Source organism: Suricata suricatta, chromosome 6, assembly GCF_006229205.1.
Source record: "Suricata suricatta isolate VVHF042 chromosome 6, meerkat_22Aug2017_6uvM2_HiC, whole genome shotgun sequence".
NCBI classification, from domain to species: domain Eukaryota; kingdom Metazoa; phylum Chordata; class Mammalia; order Carnivora; family Herpestidae; genus Suricata; species Suricata suricatta.
In genome coordinates, this window is record NC_043705.1 from 6,872,408 (window position 1) to 6,893,467 (window position 21,060).

The window sequence follows — 21,060 nt, forward strand, 5'->3', positions numbered from 1 at the left end:
AGGGGGGGGGGGGGGGGGGGGGGGGGGGGGGGGGAAGAGTTAGGGAGAGGAAGCAAGGCATATCACAAGAGTCTCTTGAATATTGAAAACAAACTGAGGGCTGAAGGGGGAGAGGGAAAGGGAAGGGAGGTGATGGACATGGAGGAGGGCACTTGTGGGGAAGAGCACTGGGTGTTAGATGGAAACTGACTTGACAATAAACTATAAAAAAAAAAGAAGAGTTGCCAGGTTTCTCTTTGACATCAGATCTATTCTTGATTCAGAATGTAGGTTAGAAGTGTGGCTTCATGAATAGGAAGACCATGTTGGTGGCTTATGAGTATTCTTCGGTAATAACTTGGGCCAGAGTTTTTGAGTTACTTTGATATATATGGATGGTAAGGAATTGACTTGAATCTATTTCCAAATTCTCATATCTGAAGTCTAATTGATTAAATTCATTCTTGGGGCGCCTGGGTGGCCCAATTGGTTAAGTGTCTGACTTCGGCTCAGGTCATGATCTCGCAGTTTGTGAGTTTGAGCCCCGCATCGAGCTCTGTGCTAACAGCTCAGAGCCTGGAGCCTGCTTAGATTCTGCGTCCCTCCCCCACCCCGCCCCTCCGCTGCTCATGCTCTGTCTCTCTCTCTCTCAATAATAAATAAAAATGTTAAAAAAAGTTCCTTCTTGGTGTTTTGTTTTAAAAGAACGCAGCTTTAGCAAATCTCTTTACATAGAGAAGAGGGATTATGTTCAAGTTTCGGATTATTGTTCTGTCATTGTATTCTAAGCATTTACAGGTTTTCTTTTTCTTTCTGCCTTTTAGCCGACCTCAGAAAGTATGTTTGTGTCCATTTCTACCATTGCATCCTCTGCATATCTCTACTCATTTGTACATAATTCAGCATCCAGCAGAGGTAAGATTTATAAAATGCAAAATTTCAAATAGAATATTAGTATATAAGAGAAAACACACCAATGAATATCCTCATACTTTCCAGCTCTTTAACATATCCGAAAATAAATTGATGATAAATGCTTTGTCTTTGGGAAAAATAGTTTCTTTTATATATCATAGTATAGTGTTATATGCTTTAGAGACAGATAAAAATTTTATTTCATAAAACAGTATTATTTCATAAAAACTATAATTGAATAGCATAGAAATTTATTTACTTATTTATTTATTTAAAATAGTTTATTCTCAAATTTGTTTCCATACACCACCACCTCTTTTCCCCTCTCCCCCTTCCCCTTCAACCCTCGGTTCATTTTCAGTATTCAATAGTCTCTCAAGTTTTGCATCCCTCTCTCTCCCCAACTCTCTTTCCCTCTTCCCCTCCCCCTGGTCCTCCATTAGGTTTCTTCTGTTCTCCTGTTAGACCTATGAGTACAAACGTATGGTATCTGTCCTTCTCCGCCTTATTTCTCTTAGCATGACACCCTTGAAGTCCATTCACTTTCCTACAAATGGCCATATTTCATTCTTTCTCATTGCCATGTAGTACTCCATTGTATATATATACACCACATCTTCTTGATCCATTCATCGGGTGATGGACATTTAGGCTCTTTCCATGATTTGGCTATTGTTGACAGTGCTGGTAATTAGCATAGAAATTTAGAACTCCAACAGTTTTGTGTGAAGAAAAAATGAGATTTCTTGAGTGAAGAACTAAGAAAATCATTGCTTTTTAAATTTTAATCAAAGCTTATATTTCTTAATGTTTCTTGATAAAGTAGAAATAACTATCATCATTTTAGTGCTAGAAAATGAACATATAAAATAAAATTTTGTTTCTTAAATGAATAGAATATGTAATATGTATATATTATAGTTTATATGTTATATATAAAGACTTCTTAATACTTTCCTATATACGTGAGAATTCTGCACGTGCTGGTGTGTTTGTAACTCTCGATTAGCTGCAATAAGGAAGAAGGGAGGGAAGGATTTGACTGATAACCGTAAAAGAGAATCATTATAAACTAGTTGATGCATGGTACAAAATGGGTTTAGATGAACCGAAATTAAAATTCTTCTAGCATTCAGGAATTTAGGATATCATCTATTAAATCAGGCTTTTGAAGAAGGGATATCTTTTTTCCCTTAAATTTCTGAAGCATATGCTAATTTAAATCTTTAACAAAGGCTTAAAATATATCTGTCTTATTACTTTTCCAAATGATGAAAACACTTATTCTTTTATGCAAATTGTTAAATATTCCATTTATTGGGCAGCCTTGTTTCAGTGTTAACAACATGCTTTTGTCAGGATTTGAACAGTTTGGTCACTAGCATTATTTCACTGTAATTATTTATTTATTTATATAAAATGTTTAATTTTTTATTTTGAGAGAGAGAGGGAGAGAAAATCCAAGGCAGGCTTTAAGCTGTCAGCATAGAGCCTACTGTAGGGCTCAATCAATCTCACAAACTGTGAGATCATGACCTGCTCTGAAATCAAGAGTTGGACACTTAACTGACGGAGCCACCCACGTGGACCATTTTGCTGCATTTAAACCTGCAACTGTCTGCATCTCAAATTTATAAAAAAATGAGTTTACTGGCAGTAATGGTTTTGGATAAAACTTGACTTTTAATGGTCAATGCTTTTTTCATTTTGCAGTATATATAGTATGTTGTTTTCATTATTTTGTGGTTCTGGACATAATATGGCATTTAAAATGTAGGTGTTTTCATTGATGTGTGGCAATTTTGATGTTTTCAAAGGCATCCACATCAGTAAGACGGAAGTGAAACTATCATTATTTGAGATGACATTGTGCTACAGAAAACCCTAAAGACTCCACCAAAAAATTACAAGAACTAGTAAATGAATTCAGTAAAGTTGCATGATACAAAATTAATATATAGAAATCTTTATGTTTCTGTACCTTAACAATGAAATATCAGAAAGATAAACAAAGAAAACAATTTCAATTACAATGGTACCAAAAAGAATAGAATACCTAGCAACAAATTTAACCAAGGATGTGAAAGAGGTTTAGTAGGAAAACTATTAAGACGTTGATGAAAGAAATTGAAGAGGACACAAACAAATTAAAGATATACTATGCTCACAGATTGGAAGAATTAACATTGTTAAAATGCCTGTAATGCCCAAAGCGTTCCACTGATTCAGTGCAATCTGTTTTAAAATACCAGCAGGGGTGCCTGGGCGGCTCAGTTGGTTAAGTGTCTGACTCTTGATTTTGGCTCAGGTCATGATCTCAGTCATGAGATTGAGCCTCGTATCAGGCTCTGTGCTGGGTGTGGAGCCTGTTTAAGATTCTCTCTCTCCCTCTCCCTCTGCCCCTCTCCTATTCTTATACACATTCTCTCTGTCTCAAATAAAGTAAAAGAAAAGAAAATACCAATAGCATTTTCACAGAACCAGAGCAAATAATTCTAACATTTGTATATCACTCCAAGCTGCCCCAAATACTTAAGCAGTTTTGAGAAAGAAGAGCAAAGGTGGAGGTATCACGGTCACACCTTTTAAGATACACTCCAAAGCTATAGTAATCAAAACAGTTTGGTACTGGCACAAAAAGAGGCACATACATCAATAGAACAGGATAGAGAGCCCAGAAGGAAACCTACCCTTATATGATCCGTTAATCTACAAACAAATGAGGCAAGAATATGATAGTCTCTTCTACAAATGGTGTTGGAAAGACTGGACAGCTACATGTAAAACAGTGAAATTGGACCACATTCTTATACCATACACAGAAATCAACCCAAAGGGGTTTAAAGTTCTAAATGTGAGACCTGAAACCATGAAACTCTGGAGAAGACACATTGACAGTAAAGTCTTGGGTATTGGCCTTAACAACATTTTTATGGATGCGTCTTCTCAAGCAAGGGAAACAAAATAAAAAATAGTGTAATAAATAGTGTTGGCAAGCCACCGAAATTAGAGGTTTCCGCACAGTGAAGGAAACCATCAGCAAAATGAAAATGAAGTCTAGTGAATATGAGAAAGTATTTGCAAATGATAAATCTGATAAAGGGTTAAAATCCAAAATATATAGAGAACTTCTACAACTCAACATCAAAAAACAAATAATCCAATTGAAAATGGTCATAGAACCTGAACAGACATTGCTCCAAAAAAGAAATATGGGTGGCCAACAGACACACACAGAGATGCTCAACATCACTTATCAGAGAAATGCAAAGCAAAACCATGATGCGATATTAGTCCAAAACTGTCAGAATGACTGGTATCCGGAAGACAAGAAATAATGTGTTGGGAATTTGAAGAAAAAGGATGTCTTGTGCACTTTCAGTGGAAATGTAAATTGGTACATCCACTATGACAAGTATGGAGGCTCCTCAAAACATTAAAAGTGGAGAGGCACCTGGGTGGCTCAGTCAGTTAAGCGGTTGACTCTTGATCCCAGCTCAAGTCATGATCTAATGTTTTGGGGGATCCACCCACGCATCAGGCTCTCTGCTGACAGTGCGGAGCCTGCTTGGGATTCTCTCTCTCCCTGCATATCTTGTCTCATTCTCATAAATAAATGAACACTAAAAAATTAAAAACAGAAATACCATATGACCAATAATTTCATCAGTGGATATTTACCCACAGAAAATGAAAACACTAATTTGAATATATATCTGCACCTCTGTATTTATTGAAGCATTATTTACAATAGCCAAGATATGGAAGCAACCTAAGTGTCCATCAGTAGATGAATGGATGAAGAAGGGGTGGTACACACACACACACACACACACACACACACACATTTACACACAATGGAATATGATTCAGCTATAAAATAAGAATGAGGTCTTGCTATTTGTAACAACATGGGTGGAACTGGAGAGTATATTATGCTAAGTGTAATAAGGCTGACAGAGAAAGACAAATATCATATGATTTCACTTATACATGGAGTCTAAAAAACAAAACAAATGAACAAATAACACAGACTCATGAATACAGAGAACAAACTGGTGGTTGCTAGAGGACACGGTTGTAGGGGATGGGTGAAATAGGTAAATGAAATTAAGAGGTACACATTTCCAGTTATAAAGCATGATGAAAAGTGGGGGATGGAAAGTATAGCATAGGGAAAATAGTTATTAATACCGTAATAAGGTACAGTGACGGATGTTAACTACATTTATTGTGGCGAGCATCATGTAATGTATGGAATTGTCAACTTGCTGTGTTGTATACTTGAAACTAACACAACATTGTGTGTCAACTAGACTTCAATAGTAAAAATTAGAATAAAAAGTGAAAGGTCAGAAAAGTAGGTGTTTTTATTCATTTGATTTGTGGCAATTTTAGTACTTTCAAATATTTTGTTCATTCCTTCCTTAATTCCTTCATTTGTTCATTCTTCTTCTCCTTCTTTACTTCCTTCCCTTCTTCCTTTTTTTCCCATGGCTGGTTCACGGTGTAGGTGATCCATCTACAGCTGTGTGTGTTTTATACGGTTATTTGCAAGCACTTATATGCAAGTACATCCATATTGTCTTTCCTGATCATCCAAGGAGCTTTCCAGTTAAATCTAACTCAGTTATACTGGATTGTACTTGTGCTTAATCTCAGTGTACTGTTTTTTTTTTTTAAATAAAAAAGTATTCAAATTTGATGACTTCCCCTTAAAAGTGATCAAGAGCACTTGGGTAGGCTTTAGGAGGGGGGCTGTGGGAAAGATTTGGTGGAGTGGATGATGTGGAGGTGATATGAGGGAGCATTTCAGAGAGTAGGTGTATGTGTGTAGGAAGTTACTTAGGGATGAAATAAAACCCTTACCTCAAAAGTAACAAAAATATTTACAAGGAAGACATGTTTTGTGAACAGTATACATGTAGCCATAGTGATGTGAGCACTGTTTATTGATTTAACTAAAAATAGTAGATGATACGAGAGTAAGGAGTGATGGAGAAAGGGAAATCCTCATTTATTCTAAGAGGCTGTAGTGACACAGTGCATTAATTAAGAGTGAGGGCTTAGGAGCCAGATTGCTTGAGTTTAACGCCTTAATAGTTCTGTAAATTGTAACCCTGGGCAAGTTAATTAATCTCTCTGTGCTTTAGTTTCATCATTAGTGAAATGGACATGATAAAAGATATACTTCTCTGTTGGTTTATTGTGAGCATTAAATGAATCAGTCAGTCTGTCCATCTACCTGTAGCATATTCAGAATTATGTACATTAAAGTCAGCTATGATGATAATAAGTTGTAGTTTAGAGATAGTATTTAAATTTGATAAATCAAAAATTAGTAACACATATTATTTAGAAATATGGAGATAACTACCAAAAGAAATAGCTGAAGGAGTTAAAGTGATTGCCTCTGGGAAGTGGCATTGGGGAGTGTATCTAGGAACATTAGAGATGTTGTGGCACTATTTAAATTGACATTTATCTGTATGCTGATAGAAGTTTGGAGAGTGGTTTAAGAGTGTGTCGTAGTCTGAGAGGTTGTAAGGAAGGAAGAAGACAGCACGACACCCTGGAAGGTGCCGTAAACCTTTCCTCTCCCTTCCCCTCATCCACTCGCTCCTTGGAGCTGCTCCACATTGGTTTCAGGCTCCCTCACCGCTCTGGCTTGCTTGCTGCATTTTCTTTTTAGTTGCAGTCCCAGAAAATGTTGACTCTCCTATTTTTCCAACTTTTTGGTGATGAATTCAACCGCTTATTTTTGTATGATTTTAATCAGCACTTCAGAGACCTAGGGGCAAAAGAGGTTGACACAGAAATGTCCCTGAAGGGTGTGTGTGTGTGTGTTTGTTTGATGAATACTGTTACTAACCATACTTTTGTTTCTGTTAGAAACATAAGTCATGTAATTATAAAGTTATTTTTAGTTACTTTAGTAAATTCAAAAATAACATTACTGTTTTGTGTATTAGTATGCTCTGTGTATTAATGTGCTATCATGGTCAAATAATTTCCTTTGAGGCTGTATTAAGCAGTGGTATATAAATTGATAAAGGTAACGGTGGGGGGGTATGGAGGTGAACTGGTTAGAGAGGGCTCTCTCACTTACTTGATCAGGCTTAACATTTTTAGTTGGGCCAGTGGAGAAGTGCCAGACAGTGACTGACCACTGTAGACCAGAGAAACCAGAGGAGGGAGGCTCAGGCAAAATAGCGAATCAGTTGGGTATGCTAGGATAAAGGATGGGATATTTTTAAAAATGTTATTTATTGTTTTTGAGAGAGAGAGTGCAAGAGAGAGGAGAGAGAGCGTGGGCAGGGGAGGGGCAGGGACAGAGAGGGACAGAGGATCCAAAGTGGGCTCCGTGCTGACAGCAGTCAGCCCAGTGTGGGGCTCGAACTCATGAACCGCGTGGTCATGACCTGAGCCGAAGTTGGACGCTCAACTGACTGAGCCACCTGTATGCCCCGATGGATAGGATTTTTGTGACCAAAAGGTGGTTTTCAGTGTTGGAAGCTAGGGTGTTGGAAAAAAACCCACTGATAATAGTTAATGGAGCTTATAGGAATGGTCGCCAAATTTCCCCGCTCTGACGTTATTATGTTTTTCTTCTGTCCATACTCTTTATTGTGTGGAAGTAGGCCATGAATCCGGTCCGCACTCAGGTGGGTAGGGGAGACTGAGTGTGCTCTTCCTGTTGTACTGTGGAGTACTTAGGTAACTACTTGGAATTCTTCTCTGAGGAAGATCTGTCTCTTCTGTTTATTTATTTTGTATTTTGGGTCATAATCCAAATACTTTCCTACTTACTTTGTTACTCACATTGTTCCATTTTGGTCATTGGGAGCTCTTTAAATTAAGATTAGCTTCTGTGTACCTTTGATGTGCCCCGTTATTTTGGTTTTTTTTCAGCACTTCTTTTCTGGATGTAAGGATTTAAGCAATTATCTTCAAGTTGATACTACAAAATAGAATGACTACTGAAACATAGAATAAATGATTCAATTTAAAAACAAATTTTATTTTTCATAATCTTAACCAATTTTTTAGCTTACTGTTATCTTATTTGATCAGTAAACCTCTGAGCACACCCAAGTAGAAGAAAAATGTGCATTTGTATGTATAATACTGATAACTTAAAGAAACTAGCTTTTTTTATTCAACTGAGGTCTGTCATAAAAATCTCGTGAAAGTTATCTATCACGTAATGAATCAAATGTTCATCATGAAAGTTTTAAAAGTGTGTTTGTCTAAATGCAAATCTATGTTTTGATTAATTTCTTAATTAAAGGAAAGCAGAGTGTTGCGGACTGTTCCCCTCTTAGCAGCCTGTCTCCCCCAGGACAAGTGTAAAGTCAAGACTGGTCGTCGCTTCAGTGAGGAAAGGTAAATTACCTGTTAGGACTGTTTAGAGTAACCCTTAGCTACACTGAGCTTTTAAGATGGTTTCCTTTACCTTATCCTTCAGACCCAGAACATGGTACGTTGGAAGAGATTAAGAATTTTTTTAAATTCTCCCTTCTCCCTCAAAATAACATAAGGCAAATCAAAACGTAAGCAAAAAGACCCTCAAAAAACACGGGCCAAAGTGTAATAAACAGATTAAGTATCTCAAATCCATAGTAATATATGTTGAGCCTTTTAAAGGCTTTAAATTTACTCTTTGTTTCGTTTTGGTTAAAACTGCCTTCAGGATGGTAGAGTATTTGTATTAGATTTAGTTCCGTTTTTTACTTTTTTAATTAACATTTATATATAATATACATTTATATAAATAAATACACGTATATCCATTTCTAGACCAATAAAACTTATCCTAAGGCGCAGTGATTAGTCAATAAAACTTATCCTAAGGCGCAGTGATTAGTCAATAAAACTTATCCTAAGGCGCAGTGATTAGGACTGTGTTTAGTGGTCCTGCTATAGCAAGTCCTATTTTTTACAGGGCAGCATGCCTCTCCTGTCGTACGTAGAATACTCTTTCTGATGAGGCCCAGTCTGTTTGTGGACAGCCCACCACTGGAGAACCTCCCTGACACTTCTATAATGTTCTTGGGTCTTATTTCATATTCTCTTACATAATCCATTATCATAAAATATGTATTATATATTATATATTTAAGTTTTTCCACAAGTCTCTTCTTAACTTTGAAGCATATTTTTTTTGTTTTCCTGCCCATTCACAAAGCCTTCACGATTTATTTGATCCTATCTAACATAGTTAAACATATTAATATGCAAAATTTAACTTTTGAAAATACAGAGATCTCAAAAAAGTAAGAAAGACTTGTACTAGCTTCAAGCTCGGGGAATTGACCAAACTTTTTCCTTCCTTTATTATTTTAGCTTCCTTTATGATTTGGCTTCATATTATGAAAATATCATCATATTATGAAAATAACGTCAATAGTTTCCTTCTCTGAAACTATTGTTTAAGAACACTTTGTCATACCGTATTTTCTCTTGCAAACTTTTCATTGCCTTGCCCTCAGAGGGCACATTGGCTCTGGGCTTGGTGCTGCTGCTGGGAGTTCTGCCATTTCGTGGGGGATGGGAGTGAGAACCCGAGCTCTTCACATGGGGGAGCGTCCACGTCATTTACGCCGTGACACTTCTCGCACACAGAGACTCTTTATAATGCGTGACTGTTTCTCTATAAATCTTGGGTGAATATCGATCTATCCCAACTTGATCCAGCTGCCAGATTGTGTCTAATTTATTTAATTGCAAAAGTGGTGAGCGTTCAAGTGGCAGAAATAGCAGCTCTCCGGGCCATCCCTGACATTTGGCCGTCTGACCCCGCCACAAATTTGTCTGCGGATGAGAAACCTGACCCTTTTTCAGATAGCTCATCCCATTTGAACCCTATTAAGTGCCTGATACAGTGCTTATTCGGGAAATTATTATTCACTGATGGTTTTTAAACTAAAGCCAGTTAAGATTATTGATTTAATATTAATCTGGCAGCAGAATGATTAACTTAAGCTTTTGTTAGAGTACATGATGTAACCACGGAGGAATGGTTAAGAGACCTGCTGCTTTTGGAATTCCTTGTAAATGGAATTTAGAAATGCTTGTCTTCAGTGTTTGGCCTCTAGTATATAGGAAATCAGTTGGGTTTTATGTGTCAACCCCCAGAGACTTTCTGAATTCATTTGACATTTTTTGAAATCATTCTGTAGCTTCCCTGTAACTTTCCATGGAAATAATGTATCTGCAGATAAGGTCACTTTGACCTTTATGCCTATTACTTCTTTTTCTTGCTTTATTACAATAACTAGGAGCGTTAGTACAAGATGTATCAGGAGTGCTGAAAGTCAGCGTCTCTACCTGGACTCCAGTCTCCAGGGACATTGTTAAATACGATATTGGCTGTACATTTCTGGAGATGCCACGTACCAGTGTGAGGAAGATGCCATTAATTATCTTTAATTGACTCTTGAACCCGTTTCCTTCCCTTCGAGGGGGTTTTGTTGCTCGCAGACCGTGGCTGTCTCGCTCATTATTACAGCTCCAGTTCCCAGAATGCTTTGGTGTGTATTTTTAGAGGAAGCACAGTAAGAATAATAAGACTTTTTTTCCCCCTCACCAGCTACTAATGCTTTTCTTTTAAAATTTTTAGAGATCCTGAACTTTCAACTGTTTGTCGGAAATCTGATACATTAATATTATATCCAGGGGCTGAAGCTGCTAATTTGGAAGAATTTATATTAGATTCTCCTGTTTATCCTTCCACAATCATCATCATCGATGGGACATGGAGCCAGGCTAAAGACATTTTCTACAAGAATTCTTTGTTCCGGCTGCCCAAACAGGTAACCTAGTATTTTAACATAGAACAAATACAGTTGTAGGATTTTATATGTTGTGTATGATTTCTGTGAGGGGTTACACTTAGATTTTTATGTATGTATTTGATAGTTTTTATGTGTGTAATGCATGTACATAGCTATGCATATACTTGTGTGTGTGTTTGGTATATAAATGTATATATATGTAGAAAATTTGAAATTTATTCGTCTTTCTCAATTCTTACTACCAAACTTCACCATAGTTTATGTTATTTGATTATATTAAGAGTATGTCAGACATTTAATCAGTGAGGTCTACAGATAAATTATTTCTGTGTGTATTAATGTTTTTGTTAAGTGTTACATTTAAATACTTCCATTTGGTAACTGAATACCTTCTTGTTGGGAATGACTGAATTTTTATAAAGTACTTTTTTGTCATTCATTATTTTAATTAGTTTATCTCTCAGTTTGTTGATGATGATACATTTCCTGAATTGAGCCATTCTTGTCTTATTGGAATGAACTCCACTTAATCATATATATTATCCTTTTGATATATGCCAAATCTTATATTTTATTAAATGGCATTTGAGATACCTGGGTGGCTCAGTCGGTTAAGCCTCTGCCTTCGGTTCAGGTCATGATCTCGTGGTTTTTAAGTTCTAGCCCTGCATCAGGCGCTGCTCAGAGCCGGGAGCCCGCTTCAGATTCTGTGTCTCCCTTTCTGTCTGCCCCTCCCCCTCTCATGCTCTGTCTCTCTCTCAAAAATAAATAAGCATTAAAAAATTAAAAATAAATAAAGAGCATTGAATTATATAATTTGTATTTTTTCTACTTTTATTATTAGGTTTGGGCATGAAGATAATCTTAACTTTACCAAATGAATAGGAGAGATTTTAGTATTTTCCTATGATCTAGAATAGTTCAAATAATATTGGAATCCCTTGCTTCTTAAACATTAGATGGAACTCATTGGTGAAACCATCTGGTCCTGGTCTTTTTTAAAAATAGTAACTTTAAACTCTTCTTTCAAGCTCTTATGGAAATTATTCAAACTTTCTCCTTCTATTTGGTTCACTTTTTTGATAACTTTTATCTTTTTGGGGAAATTATTTGTTTTCACATAAGCTAACAAACTGCTTCGTGTATACCTGAACGTATTCTTAAATACTTATTTTAATTTAATCTGAATATGTCCTTTCTCCTTTATAATCATGTACACTCACTTCTTTTCCCTGTGTGCGTACTCAGAAGGTGTTTATACATTTTATTTAGCTTTTAAAAGTATTTGCCTTTAGATTATTTGAATGGCTCTTATGCTCTTTTATTTCTTTAATTTGTACTTTTATCTTGATCACTTTCTTTCATCTTTTTCAGCTTGTTCTATTTTTGTAAGATTTCCTATGTACTGTGTTCCTTTACTAAGTAAGATTAGTGACTTCCCTCTTTAGTTACAAAGAAAGAGAGGCTGCCATATTTCTTCCTAGTGTAACTTTCATTGTATCCTGTAGTTTGGGATTGTTGGATGTTTATATTTATAGCTTTGCTATAATTTGTTATTTGCTTTGATTTCTTTCTACCCATGGCCTATCAATGGCTTCTGAATTCTCTGGCATTGTAACATTTTGTCCCTATTTTATTTTATTTCTTATTTTGTTAGATTGTGATAAAAGAACATTGCTTGCAATATTTTGAATGTGTTTATGATTTCTGTGTGGGCTAGTACATGACACATTTTTGTATCTGTTCTGTGATTATAAGAAATTCACATTTTCAAATGATGAAAATATTTAAGTTTTTTAAGTCTTTTATTTGCATTTTTCTTTATACTTTTACTTATGTCATATATGGGGTGTTTGATACTGAAAAAGGTATATGAAAAGCTTCTGTTCAGTCTTTTAAATGAAGTATCTCTACCTTTCCCATAGTTTGTGTATTTGTCTGCTGTGTTGTATGCATAACAAGACATGCACTTTATGAAAATTAATAGAGTGTAGATTCTAATAGATTATTTTATTCTAAAATAATAATAATCGATGCTGAGAATCTAATCTCAAATTCCTTCTAGTTTTCATTTCCTTTGATTAAAATGCAGGTAGGGTTTTTAGATGAGATTCAACTATATGAAAATAGTTCTAAAAAATAGCTAACGTGTTGAGAGCTTTGACTGGCCAGTCTCAATTCCAAGTGCTTTCCATGTGTTAACTTGTTTAAATCTTCCTCAAAGGATTGTTACTGTCTTAGATAACATGTAAGGAGACTGAGGCGCACATGTCTTAAGTAGTTTGCTTTAAATCAGAGAACTGTTTCACAGTGAGCTGTGATTTCAACCCATCTCGTTTTGAGCCAAAGACTCGAAAATGGCCTGACGCTTCTCAAAGGGAGACTTCCATCGAGGATACTTACCCAGGACAGCTTCTGTAGGTTTCTCTGGTTTCTTAAGTATTCCGGGTTCCACAAGAACCGACTCCTCAAAGGCATGGTTGTGACACATTTTAGCAAAACTTGTGCCCGTATTACAGTTAGATACTGCCCAATATACGAAGAAAGTCGAATGAAAGTCCTGTATCTGTAAAATGGCCTAGTGAAAATACTTGAAGTGTTTTCCTTCGTGCTTCTGCCATGTCTGCGTCTCTCACCTTTCATTTCGTGGTAGCTACACGAGTGCCATAGAAATGGACTGCAAAGTCACATTGAAAAGATTAAGAGATGTTTTAAAATTTATAATTTACCAAACATATTTTCTTCTTTAAATTGAGTAGCAGAATGGCACCTGGGTGGCTCAGTCGGTAAAGTGTCCAGCTCTGGCTCAGGTCATGATCTCATGGTTTGTGGGTTCGAGCCCCGCGTCGGGCTCTGTGCTAACAGCCTGCTTCGGATTCTGTGTCTCCCTCTCTCTCTCTGCCCCTCCCTGCTCACACTGTCTCTCTCTATCTCTCAAAATAAATAAAAACCATAAAAAAATTAAATTGAGTAGCAGATAAGGAAATAGGTAAATTAAATAATTTCCTCAGTCCAACCGAGGAAATTATCAGTTTTTCCATTTCTTGTTTTTCCAAACCAGAAGGAAATATAGGTGGATATCTGTTTAACCTTGAAATGAGTATATTACAACCATCAGATAAAATACTTAAAAGAAACATTAAGTAGATTTGAGTACATGGAGGAGAAAATCACCATAAACTAAAGTGAAAGGCAAGTGGCTTTCTGGAAAAGTATGAATCCAATAAGAGCTTCATAACTTAGAGTTCTTAGAAATGAGTAAGGTGAAGGTGAAAAATCTAAAACAAAAAACATGGGCCAGACATGTGAAAACAAAGTTCCCAAAAGAGAAAATAAATGTATTTATAAAAATCATAATTTAGCCTTTATGTTGAGATTCAGGCGTACAGAAACAGCCTGTATTATCTAGAAATAATACAAACGTTCCTCAAATGCCCTTAAGTTTTAACATTACACATTATTTGCTTTATCAGTCTCTCTCTGTGTATTTTGTCCTTTTCTGAGCCCTTTGAGAGTAAGGAATAGATAACCAAATTTACTTTTTGAAATTGAAATGTTGCCAGCACTAGCAAGAATGTCTTTTCCTAAATATTTTTTTTTGCCCAAAATAAAATATAGTAATTTAAGGCCCAACACAATTTACAAAGATGTGTATATTTTGAGATAGTTTCATCTTAATATACATGGGAAATATGGGTCATCTTAGGAATAATAATACATATGGCTTTTTAGAGTATCCTACAACACCCATATACGTGAGTGTGGCTTGCTTTGACAAAATATGTTTCTGGAAGTTGTTGCAAAACCTTGTGAATCTGTACATTTACTCTTTCTAAAAAAAAGAAAGTTTTACATGTGTACATACACATATATATACTCAGATGGGTAAGTTGAGATGAAAATTGACTTTTTAGGATTGGCTTTAAAGTAACTAGATATATCTTTAGACATCTAGAAAATGATACTGTAACTGTAGTGATTTTGTAGTAAGTTCTCCACTATCTTCTGTAACACTAAATTGCTTATTTTTAATATATTTGCCCATTCTTGAAATGTTTCTCATTCATATGTAATAATATTTAATTAGTAACTGTTCCCCAGCTTTTCTGGAAAAAAAGTTGATTGTACAATAGACTTTTCCAGGGGCCCTTCTTTAGTAAGCAAATTCACTTAAGCTGTAAGTAAATGCACCATTCAGGAGTAATTAATGACAGAACTCCAACTCTAACTCACACAAAAACGGAAGGATCCAGGTCATGTAACGGGGAAGCTCAGAATGGGTAGTTGTGGCTACTGGCTTGCCTAGATCTGGTCCTCAAGCTCTCTGGTTTGGAGGTTTGCTTCCTTCTGTGTTGGCTTGATTTTTCTCTTACGCAGAATGGACTTCCTCCCTGCTACTGAAAGGTGTCTGTGGGAAGCAGCAGATTGGTCTCTCCTTGGCTTTATTTATCTTAACAGAAAGATGATTTCTCTTTCCCAGAGCGGAATCCTCCTGTTGTTGAGGTAGGGGTGAATGGTGGTGCCACTGTTGACAGCAGGACCACATGAATCTGGAAATTTCTCCAAGGACTTGGGATGTTGTTATCAGGACAATTTAAAGCATGGTTGGGGCAGACCAAAAACTTGCAGATAACCAGACCGTTATGCATCAGTCATTTACTTGTAAAAGCATGTTTGTTTATACATTTCTTGGTTCATCCATAGTACTGTAGAGAAATATTTCCATAATTCTCTCTTGTGGTCTTGTTCACCAAATGAAAAACTAAAATGTAAAATGAAAAGTCAGTTCTTGCTTAAGTTTCCCAAATCTATAAATCATGTAGGTTGATTAGATTTTATTTCTAAATGTAATTTGTCTTTTTTTTTTTTTTTTTTTTTTTTTACCACCCCATCAATACACTTATATCTACATACCTGCTTTTTGGATGAATTTGTCTTCACAGTTACTCTTAGTTTAGTTGGTTCATTCGGTTTCTGTAGTAGTAGTATAAAAATTTTGCTGTAAATGCATAAGAAAACATGGCAGAAAGAAAACAAAATAGAATGAAAATCCAAAGTATTGCTTTCTTTCTAGGAAAACTGTATTGTTTTTACCCCAAATAAAATAACCATATGTAAACTTCAGACTTACCTATTTGAGGAATGAAAGAATTGTAATTACCTGCCATTAAATTGGCCTTTTTAAAATCCATGTTTCTAATATGTCCAGACCATTTGGCTGTGAATCTCTTCGCTCAGAGGAATTTTACACAGGACATCCTTGACATTGGCTAGGAGTAAATCCAAGGTGAATATGGAAGTGTTTGTGGAGGCTCCCAGCCTTCTTCATAAACTTATTTCCAGTCAGGTATTTGCATATTCTTGCTGTCCTGCCTTAAACCTTCCACTGAAGCTGAATTTCTCATTTGATTAGCAGAGCACTGTTGGGACCACTCAGGGACTAAAACATTTTCATGAAAACTGTTTCTTGTGTCTACATAGACCTATTGTAGACTGGTTTATGTAACATGTCTAATCTTTCGCCAAATTCAGAGTCATCATTATCCACTTATTTTTTTATTGAGGTATAATTGACAATGTAACATTATATTAGTTTCAGCTATACAACGTAATGTTTTGATATTTGTGTTTATTGTAAAATGATCTAAATCTAGTTAACATCTGTCAACATAGTTATAAATTTTTTTTCCTGTGATGGGAACTTTTAAGATACATTCTCTTAGCAACTTTCAAATGTACAGTCCGGTGTTATTAGGTGTGGCCGCTGTCACCATGACCTACTTCTTTTATAACTGGAATTTTGTGCCTTTTGACCCCATTCACCCATGTCATCTGCCCTCCACCCTTCACCTCTGGTAACCCCAGATCTGTTCTCTGTGTCTGGGAGCTCATTTTTTAAAATTAATTTATTTTAAAGTGCACATAAAAGTGAGGTTATATGGTGATTGTCTTTATTTGTCTGACTTATTTCCCTTAGCCTAATGCCCTCAAGGGCCATCCATATTGTTGCAAATGGTGAGATTTTCTTAAAAATTTTTTCTTTTAATGTTTGTTTTTGAGAGAGAGAGAAAGAGTGTGAGCAGGGCAGAGACAGAGAGAGAGGGAGACACAGAGTCCATAAGCGGCTCCACGCTGTCAGCACAGAGCCTGAGAAGGAGCTTGAACGTACAGACTACAAGATCGTGACCTGAGTCCGACACTTGCTGACTGATCTCTCCAGGTGCCCGATGAGTTCCTTTTCTTAATCGCTGAATAATATCCAGTGTGTGTGTGTGTGTGTGTGTGTGTGTGTGTGTGTGTGTACATACATACCATATTTTCTTTATGCATTTATCCATCTGTGTACACGTAGGTTGTTTCCATGTCATGGTTCTTGTAAATAATGCTGCAGGGACCCTGGGGGTGCAGATACCTTTAAAGTTTAGTGTCTGTTTTTTTCAGATTACCTTAAATTTTTTTTTAAATTTATTTATTTATTTTAAGAGAAACAGAGATAGCATGCATGAGAGAGGGACAGAGAGAGATGGAGAGACAGAACATCATACAGGCTCCACACTGTCAGCACAGAGTCTGACACGGGGCTTGAACTCATGAAACCCTGAGATCGTGACCTGAGCTTACACCAAGAATCTGGTGCTTAAGTAACTGAGCCACTCAGGGACCCCTTCAAATTATCTTTTTAATTTTACCCAGTATTCAGTTTTTTCTTTTTACTTCTGTCACCAGCACCAGCATTGGGAGTTGGCTTACTTTTTAATACCCTGTTTCTTTCCAAAAGAAACAATTTTCTTTTTGATTTCACAGAGTAGTTTCTAAAAGATTCTGGAAAACGAGGGCACATGAAAGCCTCCTTGAGATCTAGATTCTGAATAGACTGTTTTACTTACTGTTTGTTAAGTGACTTTTGTACTGTGTCTTACAATAAATGTACTTTAAATTAGTGCCATATTTCATGTCACGAAACCTAAGTATCCTTGGGGCATAGTAAGAAGAGCTGAATGTTAAATGCAGATTGCCGGAGGTTTATTATGTCAGTGATTAACTTTTTTGATCTTTACATATCATTCATAATTTTAGTGACAGACTATATCCATACCTCTGGGTCTCTTCTGGCTCGTGCTTTGGGGTGTTGGGTACACAGGACCCTGAGGCTTCTCTCTAATGTTGTAAAAGGCCTTATACTTACATACAGAACTTGAGTTAACATGCCTCTATTGGTGGTGTGATTCCAGGTAATAGAACGCGAATTCTGAGGAACTGTGTGCTATATGTGAAAGGGTAACTTAAAGAAAAGTATCAGAGGGGCTCCTGGGTAGCTTAGTTGGTTAAGTGTCTGACTCTTGATTTCAGCTCAGGTCAGGATTTCATCGTTTGTGAGTTTGAGCCCTGCATTGTGCTCTGCCCTCACAGCATGGAGCCTGCTTGGGCTTCCCCAGGGTGGCTTTGCTGGTAGGGGTGCAAGTCTTGATCTTGGGGTCTTGAGTTTAAGCCCCATGTTGGGCCTACAGCTTACTTAAAAAAAAGAAAATAAGCTAAAAAAATCTCTATATGAAATTCCTTCCCTTCCTCCTTTCATCTGTTCTTCATTAAGTTCTTCATGGTGAACTTTTCTTCCTGGGAGAAATTTCCAAATCCCTTGGTAGCCAATAATGTAAAGTTTGAACCAGAAGGAATCTTAAAGAAATCTTTAAAAGTTTCAGAAAGGAGGAAGCTGAAAGCCCATCAGAAAAGGACTCTTTGGAAATTGCGGTCAGTTACGGGGAAGAACCAGGCGTGTACTCTGCTTCTTCTGCCTTCGAGCTCAGTATATCACGCTGGCCCTAGAATATGCTAATTAAGAAAAATTTGGATTGCATTTATTGTAAAATTAACCCAATTTATGATTTTATGTCACAGATCGTTTGGTCTGACTTGGTGGCTAATTAGATTGAAGACCTTGTTGTTCTCAGGTAAAATCAGTCAGGTAGCGGGGTGGGGGGGGTGCGCGGCCTTCCATGTCAGAGTATGCTTCGTGGGCCAGCGGCAGGGGCGCCAGTGGGATTTGTTGGAAGCGTAGAATGTAAGCTCCCACTTGCAAATGACTCAGATCTGCATTTCAACAAGATATGCAGGTAATTCTTGGGCACTTGTTTGACAAGCACTGCTGTATTAGGTATTTTCCCACTGAGATACAATTCACGACCTTTAAAGTGTACCATCCAGTGGTGCACACCTGTCACCATTATCATACTCCGTAGTGTTTTCAGGTTCCGGGGTTCCTTCCCCCCATAAGCTCTGTATCCATTAGCTGTCACTTTCCCGCTTCGCCCCTTCCCAGATGCAGGCAACTCCCTGCGCTCTCTGTTGTCTCCGTAGGTTTGCTCACTAGGGCATTTTCTGTGGATGGAATTGGATGTTTCCAAGTTGATCCTTGTTATAGCACGTGCCGGTGCCGCGCCCTTTTTTATGGCCGAATAACATACCAGTGTGTGCATACGCCACGTTTTGTTTGTCATTAACCTGTTAATGGACATTTGGTTTTTGCCACTTTTCGTCTCTTGAGGAAGATGCTATTATAAATATTTGTCTGCAGGTATTTGTCTACAGGTTTTCCCTTCTTTTGGGTATACACCTAGGAGTGGAATTGTTGGGTCACTTAGTAACGCTGTTCTTAACTTTTTTGGGAACTGGCAGACTGTTTTCCAAGGCAGATGCACTGTTTTATATTTTCTTTAGCAATATATGAATGACACAATTTCTCCATGACCTGCCTAACCCTGGTTATATCTTTTTTAAAATTTGTGTTTCCTTAGCAACGAGTGATGTTGAACATCAGCTCTTTATGTGCTAATTGGTGAAGGTGAAACAGGCTGAAAGCCCTGAGTGGTCAGCACAGAGCCTGAAGCGGGGCCCAAACCCACGAACCATGAGATCATGACCTGGGTCAAAGTCAGGTGCCTAACTGACTGAGCCACCGAGGCGCCTCTAGTTTTCTTGTTTTAAATTAGACTTGCATACATAATCTTTTACATATATTTATGTACCTTTCTTAGGAGAGATTAAGAATAGTCACAGTTACTCATATCTGGGTGGTCATTTTTAGCTAACTGGTACAGAATGTCAGTGAGATACTGAAAAATTTTATTATGGTCTACGTGTTGTTGATATCTTTTGGACAACTCATTAAATCCATGAAAAGATATAATTTCATGAATCAAATAGTCTGCCTTTGAAGTAGGAAAGGGAAAAACTGATGATTCCTGATATGTGTGCTAATACAGGGCATATTGACTACTGAAACCAATAGCCTTTCAAGCAATATTTAATGGTCTCCCTTGCCTTCCTTCCATCCTTCCAGGTAGCCCCCTAATTCCCTCCTGGCACCTTTTTAGAGTTGAAAGCATCTTGTGTTCCCTTCAGGTGTGGTGTTGTGCTTGTGTCCAGTGTAACTGTGACGTTATGGGGTGGAGTCACCTCCAAGGCCCGGGTGCCATCCAGGCATCCTGTAACTCAGCTGCCGGTGCTGGGTGCCTGGGAAGCCCTGAGTATGCAGAAACAGGGAGATGCTCACAGAACAGTGTTTCCCAGGCCCAGGGATTCTGAGCCCTGAGTCCCATACATGAGGCTCCGAACAGGGGAATTCCCAAAGACGGTGATAGTCCTCAGCCAGCGGTATTTCGTTATAGCCGCCTGAGCTGACTAAGGCGCCTCTCTGTCAGTTAACTTGGAGAAATGCCCTTATGAAAAGGAAAACTGGACTGTAATAGATATTATTACATTGTCATCCAGAAACACTTTTTCACCTTTACTGAAGTAGTTCTACTTCTCTGTTTTTTCTTTTGTTACCTGTGCTTTTGGTTTCATATCCAAGAAATTATTGTCAAATCTAATGTCATGAAGCTGTTTTCTTGTTTTCTTTTAAGGGGTTTTTAGTTTTAGGTCTTATTCAGGTCTTGGATCCATTTTGATTTAATTTTTGTATATGGTGTAAAATAAGTGTCCAACTTTATTCCTTTTCAGTGTGGGTCCACAGTTTTTCCAGTACCATTTGATGAAGAGACTGGCCATTCCTCATCTCTTAGTCACCTTTCTCTCATTGTGTTATGTCATATTTAAATGAGTTTTTCTCATGCATAGTTTTTTTTTCTTCAGTTTCATTTCTGCTTTTTATAATACACTATTATTTTAAATCTTTTTTGTAATAGTTTTAGTATTTTTTCTTCTTTTTCTCCTATCTTACCTATTATTTCATAAAGTTAATGTTTACTTTCCTTGAAAGGACAGAAAAGTTGCAGTCTACATTTGTTTTTCCTCTGGAGTAAGTCTTTTGATGTGTTCTCTTTGTCAGTTGTTTTTATGTTTGTTCATTTATTCACTTATTCATTCACTA

At 37.0% G+C, this 21,060-nt stretch overlaps 1 protein-coding gene across 1 annotated transcript in view; it reads left to right on the forward strand.

Annotated features, from left to right (window-relative positions):
• DTWD2 (DTW domain containing 2) overlaps nt 1–21,060 on the forward strand; it is a 95,599-nt gene that overhangs the window by 19,422 nt on the left and 55,117 nt on the right. The window contains exons 2-4 of the mRNA XM_029942381.1: nt 804–894; nt 8,186–8,280; nt 10,517–10,709. Of these exons, the coding sequence (XP_029798241.1) occupies nt 804–894; nt 8,186–8,280; nt 10,517–10,709 (379 nt within the window). The remainder of the gene's footprint in view (nt 1–803; nt 895–8,185; nt 8,281–10,516; nt 10,710–21,060) is intronic.